General features: G+C 42.9%; 1 protein-coding gene across 7 annotated transcripts in view; it reads left to right on the top strand.

Moving 5' to 3' along the window:
- The first annotated feature begins 22610 nt into the window (after positions 1–22610).
- Positions 22611–23413, top strand: part of TPP2 (tripeptidyl peptidase 2) — a 67607-nt gene continuing 66804 nt past the window's right edge. For 4 of the 7 annotated variants that reach the window (XM_086708493.1, XM_086708491.1, XM_086708501.1 and 1 more), the window contains exon 1: positions 22612–22853. In XM_086708493.1, the coding sequence (XP_086564619.1) occupies positions 22689–22853 (165 nt within the window). In that variant the 5' untranslated portion in view covers positions 22612–22688. Of the gene's footprint in view, positions 22854–23413 lie in introns of all 7 variants that reach the window. The other 3 variants (XM_086708497.1, XM_025923730.2, XM_025923731.2) reach the window with 3 other exon arrangements.

The following is a 23413-nucleotide window of genomic DNA, read 5'->3' as shown; positions in this document are numbered from 1 at the left end:
GGGGGGGGAAAGGGGGGGCAAACCAAGAAACAGACTCTTACGGGGGTGGGGGATGGGTGAAATAGAGGGTGGAGATTAAAGACTGCACACGTGATGAACACTGGGTGATTCACACGGGGTGATGAACACTGGGTGATGAATCACTGGGTGATTTACAGAATTGTGGAATCACTATATTGTACACCTGAAACTAATATTACACTGTATGTTAAGTAACTGGAATTTAAATAAAAACTTTATTTAAAAAAAAAGAACACTCCATTTTTTGGGTGATTTAGTGGAAAAAAATGAATTTTTCACCATAATTTTCAGAAAAGTGGAAGTGAGCTAAATTAAGCTGTAAGCCAGTTTATCAACTGCTTCTTTCATTGAACATGCAAATTTGTCCTCTTTTAATTTACAAAGACATCTGACTTTGATTCATATGTTTACTATTTTAGTTAATGGAAGGAAGCATAGAATTAAAACAGTGACATCACATCACATTTGAATAGAGAAGACAGAGCAAACCAGCCAACATGGATTCACTGGAAGCTTACATCATCCCATCTGGGAAAATGACATTAAGTACTAAGGAGTTGCTGCCCCCTAGAGGTCAATCAAAAAACTCCAAAATTAAAAGGATGACATTTAATCATCAAAAGCCAAGCAATTTAGAAGGAATGACAGAGCATGAGACTTGTTTTATACAGGAGTGAGACCCAAATTCACTATTCTGGAAGAAAAAAAAAAGGAAGGGAAGTTTGGCGCCCCTAAGAGTGAAGAAGTGTTTACAGCAAAGGAAAAATAAGCAAAAGTTTTTGCTCATTGTATCTAATGAACACCAGGGGCAATGGGGGGGGTGGGGGGTTATTAACTTGAAAATTTTTACTTTTTTATTGCTTCTACTTCATATTTCTCCACAGATGCTAGTGGCTAGCAACCACTAAACATAGCTAGAGGGCTCTGTGCTTGCTTCAATGTTTTTGGGAAAAGCTGTGAGCTTTGCTCTACTCAGCAGTAGGCCAAAGCAGGGAAACCCCCAGCAAAATCAACTGTTGAATGCACTGGAAAGGAAAGCCTGAAGACAGAAGCCTGAACCACAAAGCTCTTCTTAAAATGGGAAGCAGAAGGAAGAAAGTCTGGGCCCCTAGGTGTCCACTAGGTGTCCAATCTAGCAAAAGAATATGCGTTTTGCTCCCCAAAGCCTCGGATCTCTTTCACCTCATTTTTAAGCCCCTGCCTCATCAGAAATCCTACCAAGCCAATCCTACCAAGTTCTCAGATGGCTTCCAGTAATTCAGAGTTCAAGTTTTCCTAAACTCTGCTCTTACAACTGGAAAGGCTCTATTCAAACTTCATCAAATTGGAATTCATACGTGAACATTCATTTATGGCTGTGTAGATTGATGTACAGATACACTGTAGGTTCAATAGTTGTGTAGCAGATATTGTTTCTCTGAAGGCCAAGAGCACGCTGTATACACTATATGTTAGCCAACTTGACAATAAATTATATTTAAAAAAAAAGAAATACAGTAGGGAAAGTGAATGGTTGTAGGAGGACCTAAGTTCATTCAATTTTAAAAAATGAAAAAAAATTGTTTAAATTTCAAATTACTGACTTTTAGAAATTTCTGAAAAAGTGGAATAACCCCGTAGAAAGTCTTCAGGTTTTGGAGTCAAAGAGAGCAAATCCCAGTTATGATTCTGCCCTGTATTCGTTGTCAGTTACCTTCCCTGAATTGCAGCTTCCTCATTTATAAAATATGGTTAATACTTACCTTGCAGCATTTCTGAAGGGGTTAGAGATGATATATATGATGCACACACAAAAAATATATTCTCAGGAAGTGGTAGCTATTATAACACAATCAGGATTCACCTGTACCAGGCTACATAATGTGGGATCAAATTTAATTGATACCCCAAAATATTTTCTATGAAAACTGCAAGGCTACAGGCCATTAGGAAGGGGAGATCAATGTTGGCTAGAAATTTGAGTAGACTGTATGAATTACTGAGATGAAACCTGAGCAAAACTATGTAGTTCGTTTGAAAAAAAAAATGTCATTACCACCTTGAAATCTTTGCAGAGATCAAAGACACAAAGTGTCTAATGCGCTTCCAGGCTTGGCTAAACATTAAACTATTACAAAAAGACTTGTTGGCCATATCAAGAAAATGACTTTTGTCATGAGATTATACCTTCTGAATATGGCCATGATGATGACAAGTCCGTATACTTCTGAAAATGGTACTCTATTTTAAAGAGACATATGATTATGGGTAAGACTCTTTCTCTATTCAATTAAAAGCTATATATTGCTTCCCTGGAGCTGCTATAACAAATTACTACAAACTCGGTGGCTGAAAATACCAGAACTGTATTCTCCCTCACTTCTGAAGACCCGAAGTCTAAAATCAAGGGTCAGAAAGCAACACTCCCTTTGAAGACTGGAGGAAATTCTCTCCTTGCACCTTCCAGTTTCTGGTGGTTCTGGAATTCCTTCATGTTCCCTGGCTTGTAGCTACATAACTCCAGTCCCTTTCTTTGTCTACACATAGTGTTCCCCCTATGTCCCCATGTCAGATCTCCCTCTCTTTATGGGCCATTGGATTTAGGGCCCCTCGTATGTAGGATGACCTCATCCCCAAATCCTTTACTAAGTTACATTTGCAAAGACCTTTTTTTAAATAAGGTCAAGATCACAGGTCCCAGGGGTTACTACTTGGACACACCTTGTAGGGGGTCACCATTCAACCGACTACAAGTCATTTCTGGTGAACCTTGGCATATTGCTCTTATTTACATATACCCTCTTAACACATTGAGTAGTTTATTTTGCAGAAGTCTCAAAAAATAGCAACCTGTTATCTGTGTAGGAATCAGAAAATCCTAGTATTAACTAGAACTTCCATGCAGTGGGAAAAGCATGTGTAAACACAGGTGGGTGGAAGGGGCCACAACACAGGCAGTGGGTGCTGAAGATAACTTTCACCAACACAATCAAAATGTATTTAGGATTCACGCTTACTGATCCATATCCTTGCCAACTTGAGCACTTTGTTACAAATGATTTTACCCTAATTATGGTTTACTTATGGCTTTTTCTGCCTGCCCTGACACCCCAATCCCACAATCCCACATTGTAGGCTCTGGTTACATTAAGTCCTTTGCTTTTTCCCCAAATATCCCAATACTCTGTTCAGCTCCTGTCCTCCAGGCACACTACGTGCCATTCAAGCTCAAGGCTGTACCTTATTTGCACAAAGACAACATCCACTAACCAAGCCCAGTGCCAAGGGGAACACATCTCCCCCATGAGGTGCCTTCTTTCCCTCCAAAGCTTGAAGGGGGGCTAGTCAAACTGGCTGATGTGAGACCTGAAAACCCAGGACTGCAAAAGCAGAGCAAAGCCAAGGAAGGGAGAGGGGTTGGAATTAACAGCAAACAGATGGGGGTTATGATGAAGAAAGAAGAAAAGGATCCAAGAAATCCAGAAGCCATGGTGAATTGATTTTAAGACAGATGAATAGATGGTAAGGATGGAGCCAAGAAAGTCAGAAGCAACAGCTGAGGACTGTCTAGGGAAAAAACCCAAAATGAGTTTAAGAAAATAATTTGCATTTTTAAACCAGTAGCTCACAACTGACTGATTCTAACACGGTTGTTTGGCCCTAACTTCATCTTTATCACATGGACAGAACAGACAAAGAATAGAGTGGGTTATGTTCTTACTTCTACTTCAAAAAAATTTTTAAGGTTTATTTTTGAGAGAGACAGACAGAGACAGAGTGAGAGCAGGGGAGAGTCAGAGAGAGAGGGAGACACAGGATCCAAAGCAGGCTCCAGGCTCTGAGCTGTCAGCACAGAGCCCGACATGGGGCTTGAACTCACGAACATGAGATCATCACCTGAGCCAAAGTCGGCACTCAACTGACTGAGCCACCCAGGAGCACCTTCGTATTTCTACTTTAATCAGTCAGTTTTTCTTGCCTTGTTGCATGAAGGATTTAGGAAGTGTGGCATAGTGCTTATGGTGTAGGCATCCATGCCAAATAGACATGATGTCTTAAGGTCCGTCTTTTGGAACCTCAAAATGAGATTCAGAATATACCTTGCATGGTTATTGTGAAAAAAGTAAAAGACGTTAATTTATGAAAATGTCTAATATAGTATCAGACTCATAGCTGGCCTTCAATAAACATTAAATTTGTTTAGGTTTAGGGTAGAAGTTCAGGTTATTAAGTATGAATAAAAAGTTAAAATCAGAACCAATTAAAGTTTCATTGGAAGACTGGGTGGGGTGGGGGGGGGGGGGAGGGACATTGGATGCAGTTCTGGAAGCCATAAGCGTTGTGGTGAACACACAAATGCACCACCAAGGTCCCATTTCAGTGAAGAAACTGCGGCCTAGCCAAGGGCAATGCTGTCACATTTTAGGAGTAGTCATCACCACAGTCGTAGGGGCAAGGTCAGAGATCATGTACTGGAAACCAGAGAGAATAAGTACAATAGAAGAGTATTCTATTCTTCCTTCAGTAGAGGGACAAGGCCAACTCACAGAAAGACAGAAGCTGTGGAAGTTCGTACCCTGGCCTTCCTCTCCTCTCTCCATCCCATCCCTGCCAGGGAGAGAAGCCAAAAGATAGAGGAAAGGGGCCCATGGGTGACAAGGTCTGTCTCCTGGAGCACAGAGAAGGACAAAGAAGAATAGAAAGCAGCCTTGGAAGAGTAAATGGAAAATATCCAGTGCACACTGACCCTTCAGTGTAAAAGCAATCTTTCTTCTCTGGAGCCCTAAAGTCCCTACCCCACCCCCCCAAATGACTCTAAGGTTAATGAACCAGCTTCAACAAGCAGCAAGAGTGCCCCCTTCTTCCAGCAGGAAGAGCTGTTTCTGAGCACATCTTCCCATAATTCTGGTGGCTTCGTTCCTCCATGCCCCCCAGAGTTACCAGCAACCAGTTTCCCTAGAAAACTCCTATAACCGGTTGGCAACCAAATCCAGACTGCTTGGCTTCCAAACAGATGCTGTGTTCCTCATTGACATGGTTGCTTTTCCTCTGGCCTCATAAAACCCCTACTAGGATGCTCTCTGCACTGAACCTCAAACCCACGGTGTGTGTCCAGTGGACTGTGGTCCATCTCTCTTGGGATAATTGGAGAAAGATGAATGGGAGACTCATGCCTTCTCTTCATGATGACACTGCCTTGTTTCCTTTACTAAAGTCTGTTCCATATGAAGAGCCATCATGTAATTCATTATGAGTCCTGTTGTATGACAGTGACATCCAGTGTGGGGCACCACCCTATTAACCACTTTGCACTTGGTACAACCACCTACGGTGGATTTCAAAAAAAGGTAGGTATATACTCTCCTTAATCTCTGCACTTCGCTGGTGTACATAAAGCAAAAGCCAGGGGTAGTGACTATAGCTCCTTACAAAACAAAATTTTTGTGACAGATATGGAAAGGAAATTTGGAATACAAATTTCTGGAGTTCTCAACTATGTATATGAAAATTGTAAATGAAGCTGCTTGTCATAATTGACACGAAAACAAATCCCAGTCAACTTAGCAAAAATCTTTTTAAGTATCTATTATACACTATGGCTTTTGGTAAGGACAAAAGAAACAAAAAATTAAAACTTAGAATTCAGGGAAAATAAAATTGAGGGCATTCAGATACAATAATGAAAGGAATTGACTTCCTGCCTCATGACTTGATACTTCTGTGCTCAAAATCTGTGATGTGTCTGGCAAGCCCATGTCCCTCTTCCCAGGGAGCTGGCCAGGGTGGCGGTTCCATGTTCTCAGGAACGCCTCCCATCAGACCACAGCTGATGCATGCAAGGATGCGTTTGTGTGTTGAGCTGTCCAGTGGGATTTCCTTGGGAATTTTGACCGTCTGACTCAGAAATACAAATTAACTGCCACCTTCCCATTCCCCCATCATTATTATCCAAAGACATTCAACTTAATACTGGACAGACTAAAGGATAATCTTTCCTCAGTGGAACCATGAGACATTTAGCTCAATGGCCATGTGCCCATCAAATGCAGGAAGTATATGAAATAAGAGAGGAGAATGAAGCCAACATACTGAGTAAAACAGAGTCCAGAGCTGGCAAAAATGACCCTGGTGGCATTTGTGTCCCTGGTTCTGGTCAGTCCTCAGGCCCACCGCATCTCTTCCTTTCCCGAGGTTTATATGGTTGACACTTCCTTAGATTCCTTTGGGTCCTGCATCCCTCAACTAACTTGAAAGCCATTTTCTCGTTAATCTAATGACGTCCTAAGTAACTCAGAGTCCTCTTGTGCACACCTCAGTAAACAGAGACATGTCCGGGGGTGTCTCTCCATAGTTGTGACACACAGGGTGGCTGGGGAAATCAAGAATGGTTGAAGGCACCACAAATTACAAGGGTTGCTTGTGCCCTAGTACAACTAGACCAGACAAGTCGGCCTCCCTCTGCAAGTTTCTTCCCACAGACTCCAGCCATTGCTTCCCTCATCTTAACACACCCCCCACCCCTACAATAACATTCTGCTTCCTGCCCTGCACCTGCCCTTTACTGCTGCACATGGTCCCTACCTCCCAACTCTAGCAAATAGGACACTCATCCCAGTATTGAAAGAGCAGTATCTGCCCAATGGGAGAAATCATAACTGCTCCAAAGCTGGTAGGAACACCACAAGTGTGTGAAATCACCCAACAAATTACAAAATGTAAGCCACGGTTCTATGTCATTGAGTATTTTCTCATGATAGCAAGCGAAAACAGACTCCCAGGGCCATCTTGGAGAGAGGCCTTCCACGAGGAAGATGTCATTACTCCAACACTATTATTTTAGCTACCATGTACACCTGTGATGTCACTAGTTACTAGTTTATGAACATTCTCCTTGTCACAGAATAACTCATCTGGCACTAAGCTCCAACATTACTATTGCAGATAGCAATTTGGAGTAAATTCTCTTGTGTCACTAAAGCATTGGAAAGTGACCTGCTAATGCTCCCTTATCAAAGAGTGTCATATATTCTAAGTGAATTTATTACTTTATGAAGACATGAAGAGCTTGAATCATTCTCTATTGCTTAGAAGTAAAATTTCAGTTTATTACAAAACAAATTATGAAAATCCTCCCTTGGGGTAAACTTTGTTAAGTGGTATATTTTTGGCTTAGGGTGGGAGTTGATTTTTCTGCTAAACTAATACATCCATGTGTCTTCATGATCTCGGGAATACATTTTTTAAAATATTTAGTTACACTCTTATCTCTGATAATTAACACAATTTCTATCTTAAGCTAACAAAAATATGTCCTTACCTTCACATTTAAAAAATGCAACGTATAGGGCGCCTGGGTGGCTCAGTCAGTTAAGTGTCCGACTTCGACTCAGGTCACGATCTCACAGTTTGTGAGTTTGAGGCCTGCCTCGGGCTCTGTGCTGAAAGCTCAGAGCCTGAATCTTGCTTCGGATTCTCTCTCTCTCTCTCTCTCTCTCTCTCGAAAATAAACAATTTAATAAAAATAAAATAAAGCATGCCATGTGTTAGGTCCTGGGATCCTCCAGAGATAGATTATAGATGTGAAATACCTTACTAAAAAGGAAGAGGAAGAAATGTCTACTTTAGAGTATACCCTGTTCCAATAAGCTGATTTAATGCCAAAGTGGAGACATTTTTAGCATGCTTTCCCAACGGAGACCAAACAGATGCCTTCCCATTTGAGGGGGTGTCACAGGGAATCGTCTGAGCAGTCAGACGATGTCACATCGTCACATATGTATGCTCAACAGAATTCAGCATAAACAACCGGGAAATTGCAGTCTGGTAGGAAATTTATGATATCAGATTGTTTCCTTGGGTATTTTCAGACTTGGAAATACAGAGTTGGCCAGTTTTGTCAGAACGTCCATTTCTCCAGCCAGAATGGTGGGCTTGCATTGATAATGTAAGTCCTAGAAACCAGCAATCACAAATATTTATGAAGTATCTATTGTGCTCAAATCCCTTGGCTCAGAAAACCTCTTACATCAAAGACTTCTTACAACACACAGCCCCTCTTGCTACAGAGCGTGGTGTTGCCTAACAGCAAAGAAGAGTCTTCACTGTGCATGCCATCTGCCATGGAAGGCACTTCCCAACCTAGTATGGGAGCCTGTACAACCCCGGAAATTCAGTGAAATGGTCAAATCTGGGAGGGAGGAAGGCAACCATCCAGCAGTGAAGGGCTGTAAACAACAGAAAAGACATAGGAACTGTGGATGACAGTCTACAAAGGACCACGTGCAGAAAGTACATGGAAATCTCACAGGGACCCTTTCTGCTTCAAGGACTGTTGGTCCCAGTTCTGACACTGAGCCCCTCCCTCTGCCCTGGGAGCTAGATACCAGATACCATAGCACAGCATTCCAATGCTGGCCTCACCCAGGCAGTCACCCTCGGGCACCCATACTTGTTAAACACTTTCCTTACTTCTCCTCAGCTTTAGCCCTTAACCGGCACCTATGGACCTGCTTTACAAGCATCTGAATGTCTTATTTTTAAAAGGAAAGAAAAAGTCCCTACAAATAACACCTTTCCAGCCTGTTTACTGTATTTGAAGAAAGTTTCTCCTCCAATCTCCATTGAAGGGCGGAGCTAGTTTCTCCGGAAATATCACCCATTCTTTCTTTCTTGGCAGTTATGCAAAAGAACATTCTACACATACGGTATTTGTTTGTTTTTTATTTTTTTATTTTATTTTTTTTATTTATTTTTTATTTTTTATTTTTTTTTATTTATATATGAAATTTATTGTCAAATTGGTTTCCATACAACACCCAGTGCTCATCCCAAAAGGTGCCCTCCTCAATACCCATCACCCACCCTCCCCTCCCTCCCACCCCCATCAACCCTCAGTTTATTCTCAGTTCTCAACAGTCTCTTATGCTTTGGCTCTCTCCCACTCTAACCTCTTTTTTTTTTCCTTCCCCTCCCCCATGAGTACTGATGCATAGGGGCACTTGTACCCCAATGTTCATAGCAGCACTCTCAACAATAGCCAAATTATGGAAAGAGCCTAAATGTCCATCAACTGATGAATGGATAAAGAAATTGTGGTTTATATACACTATGGAATACTACGTGGCAATGAGAAAAAATGAAATATGGCCTTTTGTATTTTTTTATTTTTGAGAGAGAGAGCGAGACAAAGAATACGAGCGGGGAGGGGCAGAGAGAGAGAGAGAGAGAGACAGAATTCAAAGCAGGCTCCAGGCTCCGAGCTGTCAGCACAGAGCCCGATGCAGGGCTTGGAATCACGAGCCCTGAGATCATGACCTGAGCCAAAGTCGGTGCTCAACCAACTGAGCCATCCAGGTGCCCCTTTATTTTATTTTTTTAATGTTTATCACCCGAAGCAGACTCCAGGCTCTGAGCTTTCATCACAGAGCCCAACGTGGGACTTGAACTCACAGACCTCGAGATCATGACCTGAGCCAAAGTCGAACACTTAACCACCTAAGCCAGTCAGGCACCCCATACAGTATTTTCCCCCTGTGCCTTCTCACTCTTATTATTTTAAGTTTATTTATTTATTTTGAGAGAGAGAGAGAGAGAGGAGAGAGAGAGAGAGAGAGCAAACAGGGGAAGGGCAAAGAGGCAGGGAAAGAGAGAGAATCCCAAGCAGGCTCCGCACTGACAGTGTAGAACCCAATGCAGGGCTTGAGCTCACGAACCATGAGATCGAGACCTTAGCAGAAATCAAGAGTCAGACACTTCACCAACTGAGCTTCCCAGGCACCTGTCACTCTTATTTTATCATGCTATAGTAGATGTTCTCAGAGACTTTCAAAGAAAATCTCTTTAAGTCTCTCTGTTATTAATTTTAATAGCCACATGAAATCATTGAATGGTTAAAGTCATTGAGAATGGTTAAAGGAGAGCAGATAAGGAACTCGCTTTCCTTTTCTTTTTTTAGTTGACATACAACATTGTGTGGTTTTAAGGTGTTGATTTGATACACTATTGCAAAATGATTGCGCCCCTAGCGTTAGCTACACCTGCATCACATCACAGGGTTACCATTTCTTTTTTGTGGTGAGAACATTTAAGATCTACTCTCTCAGCAACTTTCAAGTATAGAGTACAGTATTATTAACTATAATCAAGGAACTCGCTTTTCTAAAGTAAAAAAAAAAAATCTTCGCCAACTTGAGCATCTGGGAAGCTATAAATTGAAAGTAATAAAGATTGATCAACCTTCACTGGAAAAAACTCCCACAGACCTTGAAATACTTTTGTGTAGGAGATAAGTAAGACCTCTGACTAATGATCTCACAAATCCAAATATAGCAGGTGAAACGGAGATGCCTGTAGGTTCTTCTGTGTTTGGAGTATGGCTCAGGTCCTACTTCCCTGAGAGAAACCTATATTTACGTGCTCCCAGATCTGGTTTGTCAAATCCACTTTTAGCTGAGGTGACTAACTGAGATTCAGATAACATGAACAATTTTCACAAGTGTGTGTGTGTGTGTGTGTGTGTGTGTGTGAGAGAGAGAGAGAGAGAGAGACATAGAGGGAGAGAGACAAAGACAGAGAGAGACAGATATAAGAGATTTGCTTGCCATTAGATTTAGAGAAGGAATAAAAGGAAACAATAATTATCAATTTTTTAATATTCATTTATCAATTCAGGACTCAATTTTGGTTTCTGTCCTCAACTGAGCTGGCCCTTTAAGTCAGCTTTATTTTCTGTTGAGAAGTTTGTTTGACAAGTTCAGAAAATAACAACAACGGAAAGGTCAGTTAAGTCTTTTAGGTGTCATTTTTACCTCAGAAAAGACCTCTGAATTATTTTCTATAATTGAGAATTGGTATGTGTCTTTTTCTTAAAAGTATCACAATACGACAGAGGATTTCACACACCTAGATAACTAGTTTGGTAAGCTGTTGGTGGCCTTAGCTATGGGGAAAATTTGCTTTCAGTACATTGTGAAAGGTTGAATAAATGGGAGTAAATAGTGTAGCTATAGTCATTGAATTTGAGGCATCAAGATAGGAGATTCTCAGCCTGAGAGTCTCGGTGTGAGTTGTCCTGATTATTTGTGAGGTTTGTCACAAATAAATTGTCACCGCTAACAAATTGCCAATTTTATGTTAACCAGGGGCTGCTTGATAGGAAAGGAGTTTCTTATGTTTACCCAGAGACTGGATCCAAGAACAAAATGCAGTGAAAACGTCCTTGAGCTTTTCACATTAGAGGGAATTCAAGGGTTTTCCTATAACAAAGAGACTCCCGTTCATTCTACAAGTGTCTCTGAGAAAGTGAAGGAAAGTGAGAAATCTGGGGGACTAAACATATCTTGTACCTGAATTTAGCAGTAAGTAACCTTTACTATTGAATCTGAATAGTTATGTTGGGTACAAATTACTGTAATGCAATATTTTTACCAAAAGTGGGAGAAGCTTTTGTGAAAATCTGGGTAAGCTTACGGCAAATTTTAACTTCATACTTCAAAAGGGGAAAGGTGAGGGGGTAGGTTTAAACACTGTCACTGTAGATGGACTCAAATGGCTATCTTCAAATGCTCTTATGAAAGCTCAGTAGATACCGTAGTGGCCCAAAAGAACTATCTTGGTCGTTCCTGACCTCCACATGTGCAAGGTTTTAAGACAGAGTTTTTTGGATATAATCATTTCATCTGGCCATTTCTGTGACTTATTCAGTTCTATTGTATCCTTCTAAAAAACTTTTTAATGTTTATTTATTTTTGAGAAAGAGACAGAGACAGAGTGTGAGCAAGGGAGGGGCAGAGAGAGAGGGAGACACAGAATCCAAAGCAGGCACCAGCCTCTGAACTGTCAGCACAGAGCCCAACACGGGGCTCGAACTCACCAACTGTGAGATCATGACCTGAGCTCAAGTTGGGCACTTAACTGACTGAGCCACCCAGGCGCCCCCTATTACATCTTTCTAAAAGAGAATTGGCAAATCAGAAGCAAAGAACCATTCCAAGTTTAGACACATTCTTGGTTTATTTATACGCTTAGTTTCCTGCATTCTGAATGTTTTTTCATAATTTAGCACCTATCAGAGCAGCATCTTTAGTGGGTAGTCTCCGGAGATTGATCTACCATGGCTCACTCAAGTATCCCCTGGAACAAAGTCACAATTTACCAGGCAGGATGGAACGAGCCTGAACAAGACGCCTGCTTGTAAAGGCAAACTCTTACCAGAAGATGGCACTATTGCAAAACCGATGCTGAGTAGAAAACCCTCCCACACCACCCCCCCCCCCCAACAAATTACTTTTGAAACATAATATTTTCTAGGAGCTACTCACAAACTTCACACAAATAGATACTGAATCAAAGTTTACAGGGATAAGAAAACAGGAATTTTTACTCCCATTAAGGCTAATTATAAAGGAATTATAATTGTAAAACTGAACACATAGTTTCCAACCCCAAAAGCATGCTTTCCTATAATATGTAGATTTGCAGTCTACTTTCCACTGTAGCCAATTTTTAGTTGTAAATACGACCACCATTTAAGCAAAGCAGGAAACACTTTTCTAGAAATCTCTCACCATGTGCCGGGAAGAGTTCTAAGCACCTTACACAAAGTCAATTAATCTTAATGGGCCACTGCTGAGGACACTCTTTTTTTTGGAGGCATCGAGTGAGGACACACTGTGGCTATTTTCTACCACGTTCTCCACTCTACCTGCCGAGCTGTATTCTAGTTTCTGAAAATGACCTTGGTCCATTTGGCTTGAAATTCTTTCAAAAAGCTGGCCACCACGGTTGTTTGAGAAGAGTCACCTAATTAGAACCAATATGCTTCCACACTCATTTCTTGTTGATTCTTGAACGCTTTTTTCAGGTTTTCAGAATTCAAATCTGAAAAATCTTTTCACGAATTTTGAGTAGGAAATGTGAAAATGTATGTGCTGTGAGAAATTCCAAAATTCTGGTACTTTTTCTAAGGAAATAATCACGGATACAATCAAGATTTCGGTTTTGTAAAGATGTTTGTTATAGCATTGCTTATAAAGGCAAAACCTTAGAAACAATGTAAATATTCAAAAATAGGGAATGGTTTTAAAACTTTCAACATATTTATTGAACTATAAGTAAATCATGTTTATAAATAAGTCTTTAAAACTGCAAATGTGAATAATATAATGTTAAATGAAAAGTTTGTATATGAAATTCTAAAGACAGTCTAATTTTGGTCTAAGAAGAAATCTAATTTTGGTCATTGATCTCTATTTAAGGGGAGTGGATTTAAGATGCTTTTCATTAAAATCAAAATCACAATGAGGTGTCACCTCACACCTGTTGGGATATTAAACAAACAAACAAAAAAAGGTAAGTGTTGGCAAGGATGCTGAGACTTTGGAAGCCGTGGATACTCTTCTGTTTCTCAGATTTTTGTTATTCTTTTTTTAATGTTTATTTATTTTGAGGAAAAGAGAGAGAGCACGTGTGTGTGACCTGGGGGAGGGGGTAGAGAGGGAGTAGGGGGGGGAGAGAGAGGCAGGGGAGGGGCCAAGAGAGGGGGACAGAGAATCCCAAGCAGGTTCCATGCTATCAGTGCAGAGCCCAGAACTTGATCCCACGGACCATGAGATCATGACCTGAGCCAAAATCAAGAGCAGGACACTTAACTGACTGAGCCACCTGGGCACCCCTATTATTTTAATTTCAGTATAATTAACGAACAGTGGTATGTCAGTTTCAAGTGCATTCACCAATTCTGTGCATCACTCAGTGTTCCTCACGGTAAGTGTACTCAGTCCTCTTCACCTATTTCACCCATCCCACCTCCTCCCCTCTGGTAACCATCAGTTTGTTCTCTATAGTTAGGTCTGGGGGCGGGCGGGGTTGTCCCTTCTTTTTCTTTGTTCTTTTTCTTGAACTCCACACATGCGTGAAATCATATGGTACTTGTCTTTCTCTGACTGGCATATTTCACTTAGCACTATACCCTCTGAATCTATCCGTGTTGTGGCAAGGTTATTTCATTCTTTTCACGGCTGTGCAATATTCCATTGTATATATACACCACTTCTTCTTTAACCATTCATGTGCTGATAGGCACTTGGATGCTTCCATATTTGAGCTATTGTAAACAGCGCTGCAGTAAAGACAGGAGTGCATTACCTCTTGTCAAATTAGCGTTTTTGTATTCTTTGGGAAGTACCCAGTGGTGAAATTACTGGATCACATGGAAATTCTATTTTTAATTTCTTGAGGAACCTCCATACCGTTTTCCACAGTGGCTGCACCTCTTTGTATTCTCACCAACAGTGTGCGGGGGTGAGACCTGTGTGCATTCTCGATGGGAATGATAAATGGTACAGCCACTAAGGAGAATAGTATGGAGATCCTCAAAAAATTAAAAATAGAACTACCATATGAACCAGCAATCCCACTTCTGGGTATATATCCAAAAGAACTAACACCAGGTTCTTAAAGAGATACCTACACCCCATGTTCACTGCAGCATTATTTACAATAGCTGAGATATGGAAATAACCAAAATGTCCATTGACAGATGAGTAGATGAAGAAAATGTAGTATAAACATACAACGGAATATAGTTCAGCCTTAAAAAACGAAGGAAATTCTGCCATTTGCATGGATGGACCTGGAAGATGTTATGCCAACGGAAATAAGTCAATCACGGAAGGACAAATACTGCATGAGTGCATGAGTCCTTTTATATGAGGCACCTAAAACAAAGATACGGAGGTAAGCAACAGAATGGTGGTTGTCTGATGAGGTAGGAGGATGTGCAGAGCTGTTATTCAATGGATATAAAGTTACAGTTACACAAGATGAGTACTTTCCAGGGATGTGCTGTCCAACATAGTGCTTCTGGTCAACACGAGGTAGTGCGCACTTAACAACTTGTGAAGATGGTTGAGCCGGTCTCTGGAGCTTGTCTAGAGCAGTTTCAGTTTGTTCTTAGAGCTGTTTCACAAAGAACCTTCTAATGGCTGAGACAAAAGGAAGGAAGAGGGTTCTGCCTCGCTGAACAGTATATTTAATTCACAGCCCCAATGCCTCACATCGTGTGGTGGTCAACACGAAACTGCAGTTTCTTGAGGACAGGGACTGTCGTGTTCCCCGCGGTGCCTAATGCAACATTTGCATATGGTAGACGTTCTGTAAATATCTGTTGACAGGTCTGCCCTCGGAACAGTTCTAAATGAGATGCTGAGGATGCCCCGGATGGAGTGATAGCAGAAAGCAGCGTCTGGGTTTCAGTTCTAACTTTGTCATCAATAATAACTACTATTTGCCAAGCACTTACTTACTAGGTACCAGTCACAGCTGTCTTCCTTTATGTGAAGCCTCTGACTCAGGGTAAAGCGTTTTCTGTGGACAGGCCAGACTGCCAGGTTAGAGGAGAGTCCCACTGGCAGTAGGGACACATTCTCCTCTCTGTGAGCTCTGAGCATCCAATACATGTGATGCCTCTGCCCCAGCTTTGAAACCATTGCCAGTACAGAAGCCATCCCTTTGCTGTGCTGTCTGTGGTTTTCTGTTATCTTGTCATAGCATCCCGCACAGACGAAGACAGAAGGTCATCTTGACAATAGCAGAATCTAGCCTATCATGATAGAGGAGGCTACTGTGTAACCCAGACAGACATCCTGTTGGCTCGAATGAAGGAGTTGGCAGTGAAGGCGATGACAAGAGATCAGACTCTAGGTGGATCTAGAAGATAAAGCCAACAGGTTTCACTGCCGACTTGGATGCATGAAGAAGAGTGAGGAGACAAGGAAGATTTCACGATTTCTTACCTAAGCGACTAGAAGCATGATGTTTCCAATAACTGCAAAGATCACTGGGAGAAGAACAGGTCCGAGGAAGATCAGCAGCTGAGTGTTGGAGCTTGTAAAGTGTTGATGTTTTGTTAGATAACCAAGGACGTATCAAACAGGCAGATGGAATTTAGGAGACAGAGCCAAGCTGGCAACTCAGACTTGGGAATCTTTAGTGAGTAGACGATAGAGAGCCATGCCACAAGATTTCCTCATCAAGGGACTTCGGTGTAAATAGAAAAGAGAAGTCTGAGGACCAAGTGGGCTGGCATCTCTAATCCAGAGGTCAAGAGAAAAGGAGGAACCAGCAAAGGAGACATAGTGAAACAGGAAGGCCAGGAAGATAAAACCAAAGGTTGTGTTTTGAAAACCAAAGTCTGTCAAGGGGGACACGGCATTTGGCTGTGTTGAATAGTGTTGTTGATGGTCAAGGAAAAAGGAAGCTACTTTCTGTTAGCCATGTGGAGGTCCTTGAAGTACATTTTCAAAAGTGGGGGAAATATCCTAATCCTAGTGGGTTCTTAAGAAGCTGGGAGGACTTCACTTGGAAACCACAAACATACACAACCAGCAAAGCTTGGAACGGTGGCAACCGGCAGGGGAGGCACACTTCCGGGGCCCAGCTCCCTTATAGCAAAGCAGGGCAGAGCAGGGTGGGTCTGAATCTGAGAGGCAATACATTGATAGTTGGCCCCCTACCCAGTGGAACAAAACATCTTAAAGAAACTTTTCAGTTTTAATTCTCTGTGCTGCTGAGCTATCTTAGAACAGAATAGGGCAAATCTCCTAGAAGTAGAGTTTCCCAAACTTTAGTGATGAGAAGAATCGCCTGGGTCTTTGTTAAAAATACACATGCTCATGGGTACCTCCCCAAATGCCCCCTCCCCCCTAAGCATTCTGATTCAATGAGTTTGAGGTAGACACCAGGTCATCTGCATCTTTAACAGGAGCGCTGGATGATTCGGATCATCGGACCAGTTTAGAGACCTCGGTTGAAGAAATTTTTCCTTCGGTCTTCATGTGATAACTTCTTCCTGGCTTTGAATGTGTATGTGGTGTGTGTTTAAGTATTATGCATATGATGTGCTTTTGTTAAAACCTTTATCTCAACCTAACAAATATGTATTTAAAAGTTTTAGGAACTCAATAAAGACTTTAATTTTTTAAATTTTTCTAATGTTTTTTATTTATTTTTGAGAGAGACACAGAGAGAGCATGAGTAGGCACAGAGAGAGGGAGACACAGAATCCGAAGCAGGCTCCAGGCTCTGAACTGTCAGCACAGAGCCACATGTGGGTCTCGAATGCATGAATCATGAAATTATGACCTGAGCCAAAGTCAGACACCTAACGAGCTGAGCCACCCAGGTGCCTCAAAAGACTAATTTTCTTAAAGTCTCTTCTTCCACCTTATTTTCTTCTCGATGCCTTTTATATTCCCTAAAGCTAGCCAGAAAAGCTAAAATTGCTTTGTGATTTATTGGGAATCTTTTTTCCCCCAGATTTTAGTCAGTTTCAGAAGACTTCAAAGAATTCTCAGTTTGACACCCCAAAATGCTACCACCAGTATATGTGGGTGCATGTGCGTGCACGCGCGCGCGCACACACACACACACACACACACACACACAAACACGGATTATTATAAACTGTTCTCCATTTGTGTTTTCTTATTAGAGGAAAAAGAATAGATCAATAAGATTGGAAATATATCGTGTTAAAGAAAATTCCCCTGGTCACATGCGCTCCTCTCTCTTTCAAAATCATAAATAAACATTAAAAAAGAGAGAGAGGCACCTGGGTGGCTCAGTTAAGCGGCCAACTCTTGATCATGGCTCAGGTCATGATCCCACGGTTCGTGAGTTCAAGCCCTGAGTCAGGCTTTACACTGACAGTGTGGAGCCTGCTTGGGATTCTCTCCCTCTCCCTCCCTCTCTGACCCTCCCCTGCTCATGTTCTTTCTCTGTGTCTGTATTGTGTTTCACAAATTCACAAACTGACCTCCTTATCTCAAGGAAACAGGCTTTAAGGTTCTACTATATGCTACCTTGATTTTCAAAAACAGTTCTTGCAAACTACATATCCTTTGGGGGAAAAATTGCTTTGTCTACTTTATCGAACTCTCTAACTCCCAACGTTAGGTAGTAGGATGCCAAACGAGACAGCCAGGCCTAGTGCATACCAGCTACACTATACTAACAGCAGTTATTTATTGGCACTGTGGGGGGTTCATTTTCCCATTTAGTTCTGATAGAACCCTCAGATTTGTAGTTGAGGACCCTGGGGTCTTGTTAAATGTCATGAAGCTAATTAGTGGCAGAACTAGTCCTCGAAGAGACACTCCCTTAACTTCTAAGTGCTTTTCCCAGCCTATTTTCTGCCTTTCTTGCTCAAGTCAGGATATTCAGGATCATCGCTAGGATTCGCCTTTTGTTGGAATGCTAAGGCTAACATGTTTTTCTGGCACCCCAAGTCTGAGCCCCTGGGAGGAGCAGTGTCATTGCAAATGCTGCCCAGGATTTCAAAACCCAGCAGCTGGGACAAGGTGGATGCTTTCAAAATCTCAACACAGTTTTGGAAACTTGATTAAAAAATATTCTCTAAATGGTGTGGTGCCACAATAGCTGCAAAGAAGGTGAGTCATGGGAAACTACTGCCTCTCACGGCCCCTTTGCATTGGCTTGCAGCCTGGATGGGCCGGGTGATGGGAAAGCAAGGAGGTAGACGGCAGGAACACCTGGCTTAGCACTTCCTACTCCCAACAATGTTGTGTGGGAGGGTTTTGTGTGTGCAGCCTGTTGCTTTACCCCAGATGGGGTAATTGATGCCTTGGTCTGACCCTGTTGTGTCCTGTCCACCCCTTCCTCCTCCTCCTCCCATTCCTAAGCCCTTATTTGATTTATCTGCATCTTCATTGTTCCCTCCTAGTGTCCTCTACTTGTTTCCTTCCCACATCCAAAGAATCAAGCTGTTTGTCAAGTGATGCAAACTGACTCAGCATTGAAAGATTCCTCTTGACTGAGAATGTCACTGAATCAAAGGAAGAAGAGCGCAAACACAGAGTGCAAATACTAAGGATGTGACGACAGAGAATAAATGACTGTGTTTGGAGTTAAAGTGATTTCAGGGGTTATATGAGATAGTGGTTTTCAACTGTGGTGCAAAGTCACAGATAATTTCAACACAATCAATATCTAGACACTTAAAAGTCATGTCTACTCTTTTCTAAACTTCTCTGCTTAAAACTTATCTGCCTGTGGTGGAAGGTATTACCTACTCTCCTTTGCACCTGTGTCACATCTGGGTCTCTCACTTGTTAGTAGTAAAGGCATCTTACTATTGGGCAGCGCCCACAGGTAAAATAGACAGTGGGGCATCAAATAAGGGGACAGTTTGAAATATTGTCTGTGAAAGCGTCTTTAACCAAAGCCCAATAACATGTATGTCATGCACCTTTTTAAAAGCTACATTTTAAAGAACATTTTTCTTTTTGTTCTGTAATTTGTAATCAAAGCTTAAGATGTATCCATATCATTTTGATCAACCTCCTAGTAATTAAAAGGTAACTTAATCCAAAAGAAAAATTTTAACACTCTTGTCCAGGAAAAGAATTTAAATATTAACACACATTTTTGTTATAGATCATAAATGATCAATAGGATTTTGCATTATAAATATAGATTTCATTAGAAAACTCAGTACAGAATGGAAATAAAGTTTCAAGAAAGAGTGATGTAAAATGACTGATTTTACATGTGTTTTGGGGGTGCCTGGCTGGCTCAGTCAGTAAAGCTGGCAACTAACTCTTGATCTCAGGTTCATGAGTTCAAGCTCCATTTTGGGTGAAGAGCTTATGTAAAAAAATACATTTGAGGGGCACCTGGGTGGCTCAGTCGGTTAAGCTTCCAACTTCGGCCCAGGTCATGATCTCGCGGTTCATGAGTTCAAGCCCCACCTCAGGCTCCGTGCTGACAGCTGGGAGCCTAAAGCCTGCATCAGATTCTGAATGTCCTTCTCTCTCTTCCCCTCCCCTGTTCATGCTCTGTTTGTCTCTCTCTCTCAAAAATAAATATTTTTAAAAATTAAGAAAATATATATATGTATATTTGAATATGTCTTTGAATATGTCCAGATAGTTTATAAACAGACACTGGTAAGTATCAAAGAGTAGCATTCAACTGGATATATTTAAATGGGTGATGTAAAAAGTTTCATGAAAGAATGCCAAAATTTTAACATGTCAGATATTACATTCTTTTTTTTTTTAACTTTTTTAATGTTAATTTATCTTTGAGAGAGACAAAGACAGAGTGAGAGCGGGGAGGGGTAGAGAGAGAAGGAGACACAGACTGAGCTGTCAGCACAGAGCCCGACGTGGGCCTTGAACCCACGAACTGTGAAATCATGAGCTGAGCCAAAGTCAGACACTCAACTAACTGAGTCACCCAGGCACCCTAGATATTACATTCTTTATAATTCCTTAAGCTTATGACAAATTTCAAATGTTATCTTAAAACTGTACAAGATACATAATTTTTCTAAAACATTTTTATAGGACTCATAAGAAAAAAAAATTAAAGAACACTGGTACAGGAGGCTAATAAGTATGCTATCTCATAATGAACAGTTCATTCCCCATCCAGTCGTTGGGTGGTACAGGAGAGAACAATGTGATAGGAGAGAAAATACCGAGGACTGTGAGAACAGAAATCCAGCTTTCTCACTCTTTTTGTTACTTACTGCAGTCAACCTTTGCAGTCCAGCTTTGTTTGCTCATCTGTAAAATGACAGAACTAGACTATGGTTCATTTTAAACTGGGAGCTATTTCATTCTGTCACCAAATGCTCTACATTGGTTATATTCTTAGAGTTTGTCTTTCTCTTTTCTTTCCTGTTAATTTGAAGTTCTTTTCTAGAGGTAGCATACACAGTTGAGAACAGGCAGGAAAGCGTTAACTATTCTCTTCTTCCTCACCACTAAAGAGAATACAGTTCTCTAAGACTTATGAAATGAATAAATGGTCAAATAATCATTAAAACAGTCACACAGGGGCGCCTGGGTGGCGCAGTCGGTTGAGCGTCCGACTTCAGCCAGGTCACGATCTCGCGGTCCGTGAGTTCGAGCCCCGCGTCAGGCTCTGGGCTGATGGCTCAGAGCTTGGAGCCTGTTTCCGATTCTGTGTCTCCCTCTCTGTCTGCCCCTCCCCCGTTCATACTCTGTCTCTCTCTGTCCCAAAAATAATAAACGTTGAAAAAAAAATTAAAAAAAAAAAACAGTCACACAGCCATTGTAGTCATTTCTGGGAGTGCATGGAAGATTTTCTAAACCCTGTGGATTGGAAAACGACATACACAGGGCTGGCTTCCCTTCCCATCAGGCATTCTCAGCCTTGGGTCCATGATGGAATCCAAGGGGTTCAAAAACTTGCGTAAGAAAAAGGGAAAAAATACATCTTTATTTTCATGAGCCTCTTAAATCTGTTTTCTTCGGTTACACATGTAAGCAGTACGCAGAGTAGTTATTAGCAGTTACTGTTTGTTACTTTGTCACCAACACAAGTATACCGTGCTAGCTCTGTTACTTAATGTTTATTTATTTTGAGAGAGCAAGAGCATGAGCAGGGGAAGGGCAGAGAGAGAGAAGGAGAGAATCCCAAGCAAGTTCCACACGGTCAGTGCAGAGCCCCAGTGAGGCTCCATGTCACCAATGATGAGATGATGACCTGAGCCTAAATCAAGAGTGGGACGGTCGCTTAACCCACTGAGACACCCAGGCGCCCCGGTTTTAATACTTTTGATAACTATATTTCAACATAATTTTCTTTGTAATCCTATATATTTCATTTTATGCGTTTGAAAACGTTGCTGAAAAGTCCCTAAACTTCACCAGATTGCCAAAAGAGTCTTTGGCACAAACTAAAAGTCTAAGATTACTCAGGCGTGAATATCGACATACATCATTAAAGAACCCGTAGTGCGGGCTGCAAGAAGCAATTGACAGCCACCGTGAACTTGAAAAAATGCAAATTGTTTCGATAATTGAGTGAACCTTAAAGAACAACCAGGAACTTCAATTTAAAGGGCCAAAAAGAATGTTGTTTAGAAATCTCGGAAGCCAAAGGTTAGCAATGATGATAGGAGCGGCCCGCTTCGGCCTCCTACGCTGTCACTGCCTAAGAGGCCGACTCAATGGCCAAGAACCCACTTCCTGTTGACAGAGGCTCGGGTCTAATCCACCCTGTTCCTCCCAGTCTGGGCCGCGATCAAAGGGGTACACAAACCCTACACCACAGAATCAAAAAACTGTCCTTCAAAAATGTATATCGGGGCAAATCGCCGATATCCTACGACTCTCCAGGGGGTTTAGCGTTCGAGAGTCGGCTCCCTTTCCTCGGGGCAGCTGGGACTCCTGCAGCAGCGGACCGAAAACTTTCGTCCACAACTTGAAGTTAGGAAGGGTTTCCGCTACTCCAGGCCGGCGGCTCATTTCCTTCCCTGTCCCTCGGAGAGGGTTTCTCCCGGGACTCACAGACCCTTCCCTCGGAGCGCAGCCCTCTCCTAAAAAAAAAAAAAAAATCCCAAGTGCAGGTCTCTTTAAGACCCCAAGTCTAAGAGCCGAAATCTCCAGCACCGGAGCCAGACTCCGCCTCCTTCTCTGCGGCCCGGGCAACACTCCGGCCCGGGTCCTGAGAGCGGCGCCGTTGGGTTACGTAGCGGCACGTGATTGGCCGCCTCCCCCTGGCGGGCCGGGATTGGCCGGCGCCCGGCCCCGCCCCTCGCCCCCGCCCAGGCCCGCGGCCGCCCGGTGTCCTCGCGCCGCTCGTCCACGCGCAGCCTGGCAGTTTGCCTCTTCCTCGTCCTGCAGCCTGCGTCCATGGCCACCGCAGCGGCTGAGGAGCCCTTCCCCTTCCACGGCCTCCTGCCCAAGAAAGAGACCGGGGCCGCCTCCTTCCTCTGTCGCTACCCAGAGTATGACGGGCGGGGGGTGCTCATCGCCGTCCTGGACACGGGGGTGGACCCCGGGGCTCCTGGCATGCAGGTGCGGCAGCCGCGGAGGGCGCGGGGGCGCGGGCGGCCGGCTGGCCGGCGGGCTGGCGGGGGACGTGGAGGGGACGCAGCCTCGCAGCGCGGCAGGCCGAAGCCCGCTCTGCGGCCGAGCGGGAGCCGGCACCGGGAGGAGGCATGGGGGCTCGGGCTGGGCCGTCAGCCCGGCCCAGACAAAAGCGGCGTGCCAGGCGCGGCCGGCCGGGGTGCCTGGGTCCGCCTTTCGCCCAGGAAGCCCCTTCCTGCCCAGGTGCTGCCAGGCCCGGGCCCCGGGGCCGCTTCCCGCCGCGCTGCCTTCCTCCGCGGGTCCCTAGTGTCTCGGGCACCGGCCCGTGCCTACTGTTTTTTAACGGGGATTTTACAATTTTTATTAGTTGTCGGGGGTGGGGGCGGGGAGGAAACAGAACAGTGGCGAACGACCTATCAGAACCTTTTTATTGCTGTCGTTCGGGGGATTTGGTTCTGGGGAGAATTGTTGGTCTTTAGCACCAAAGCCGGGTTTCGAGAAGATAACTCGGTCAACTTCCTCTGGTAGTTTCCTCTGGTAGTTTTATG

The sequence above is a fragment of the Puma concolor genome, chromosome A1 (assembly GCF_028749965.1).
Source record: "Puma concolor isolate L17-30 chromosome A1, mPumCon1.1.hap2, whole genome shotgun sequence".
In the NCBI taxonomy this organism is placed as follows: domain Eukaryota; kingdom Metazoa; phylum Chordata; class Mammalia; order Carnivora; family Felidae; genus Puma; species Puma concolor.
Note: the sequence above shows the minus strand (reverse complement) of the source record. Positions and strands in the feature narration are given on the sequence as shown.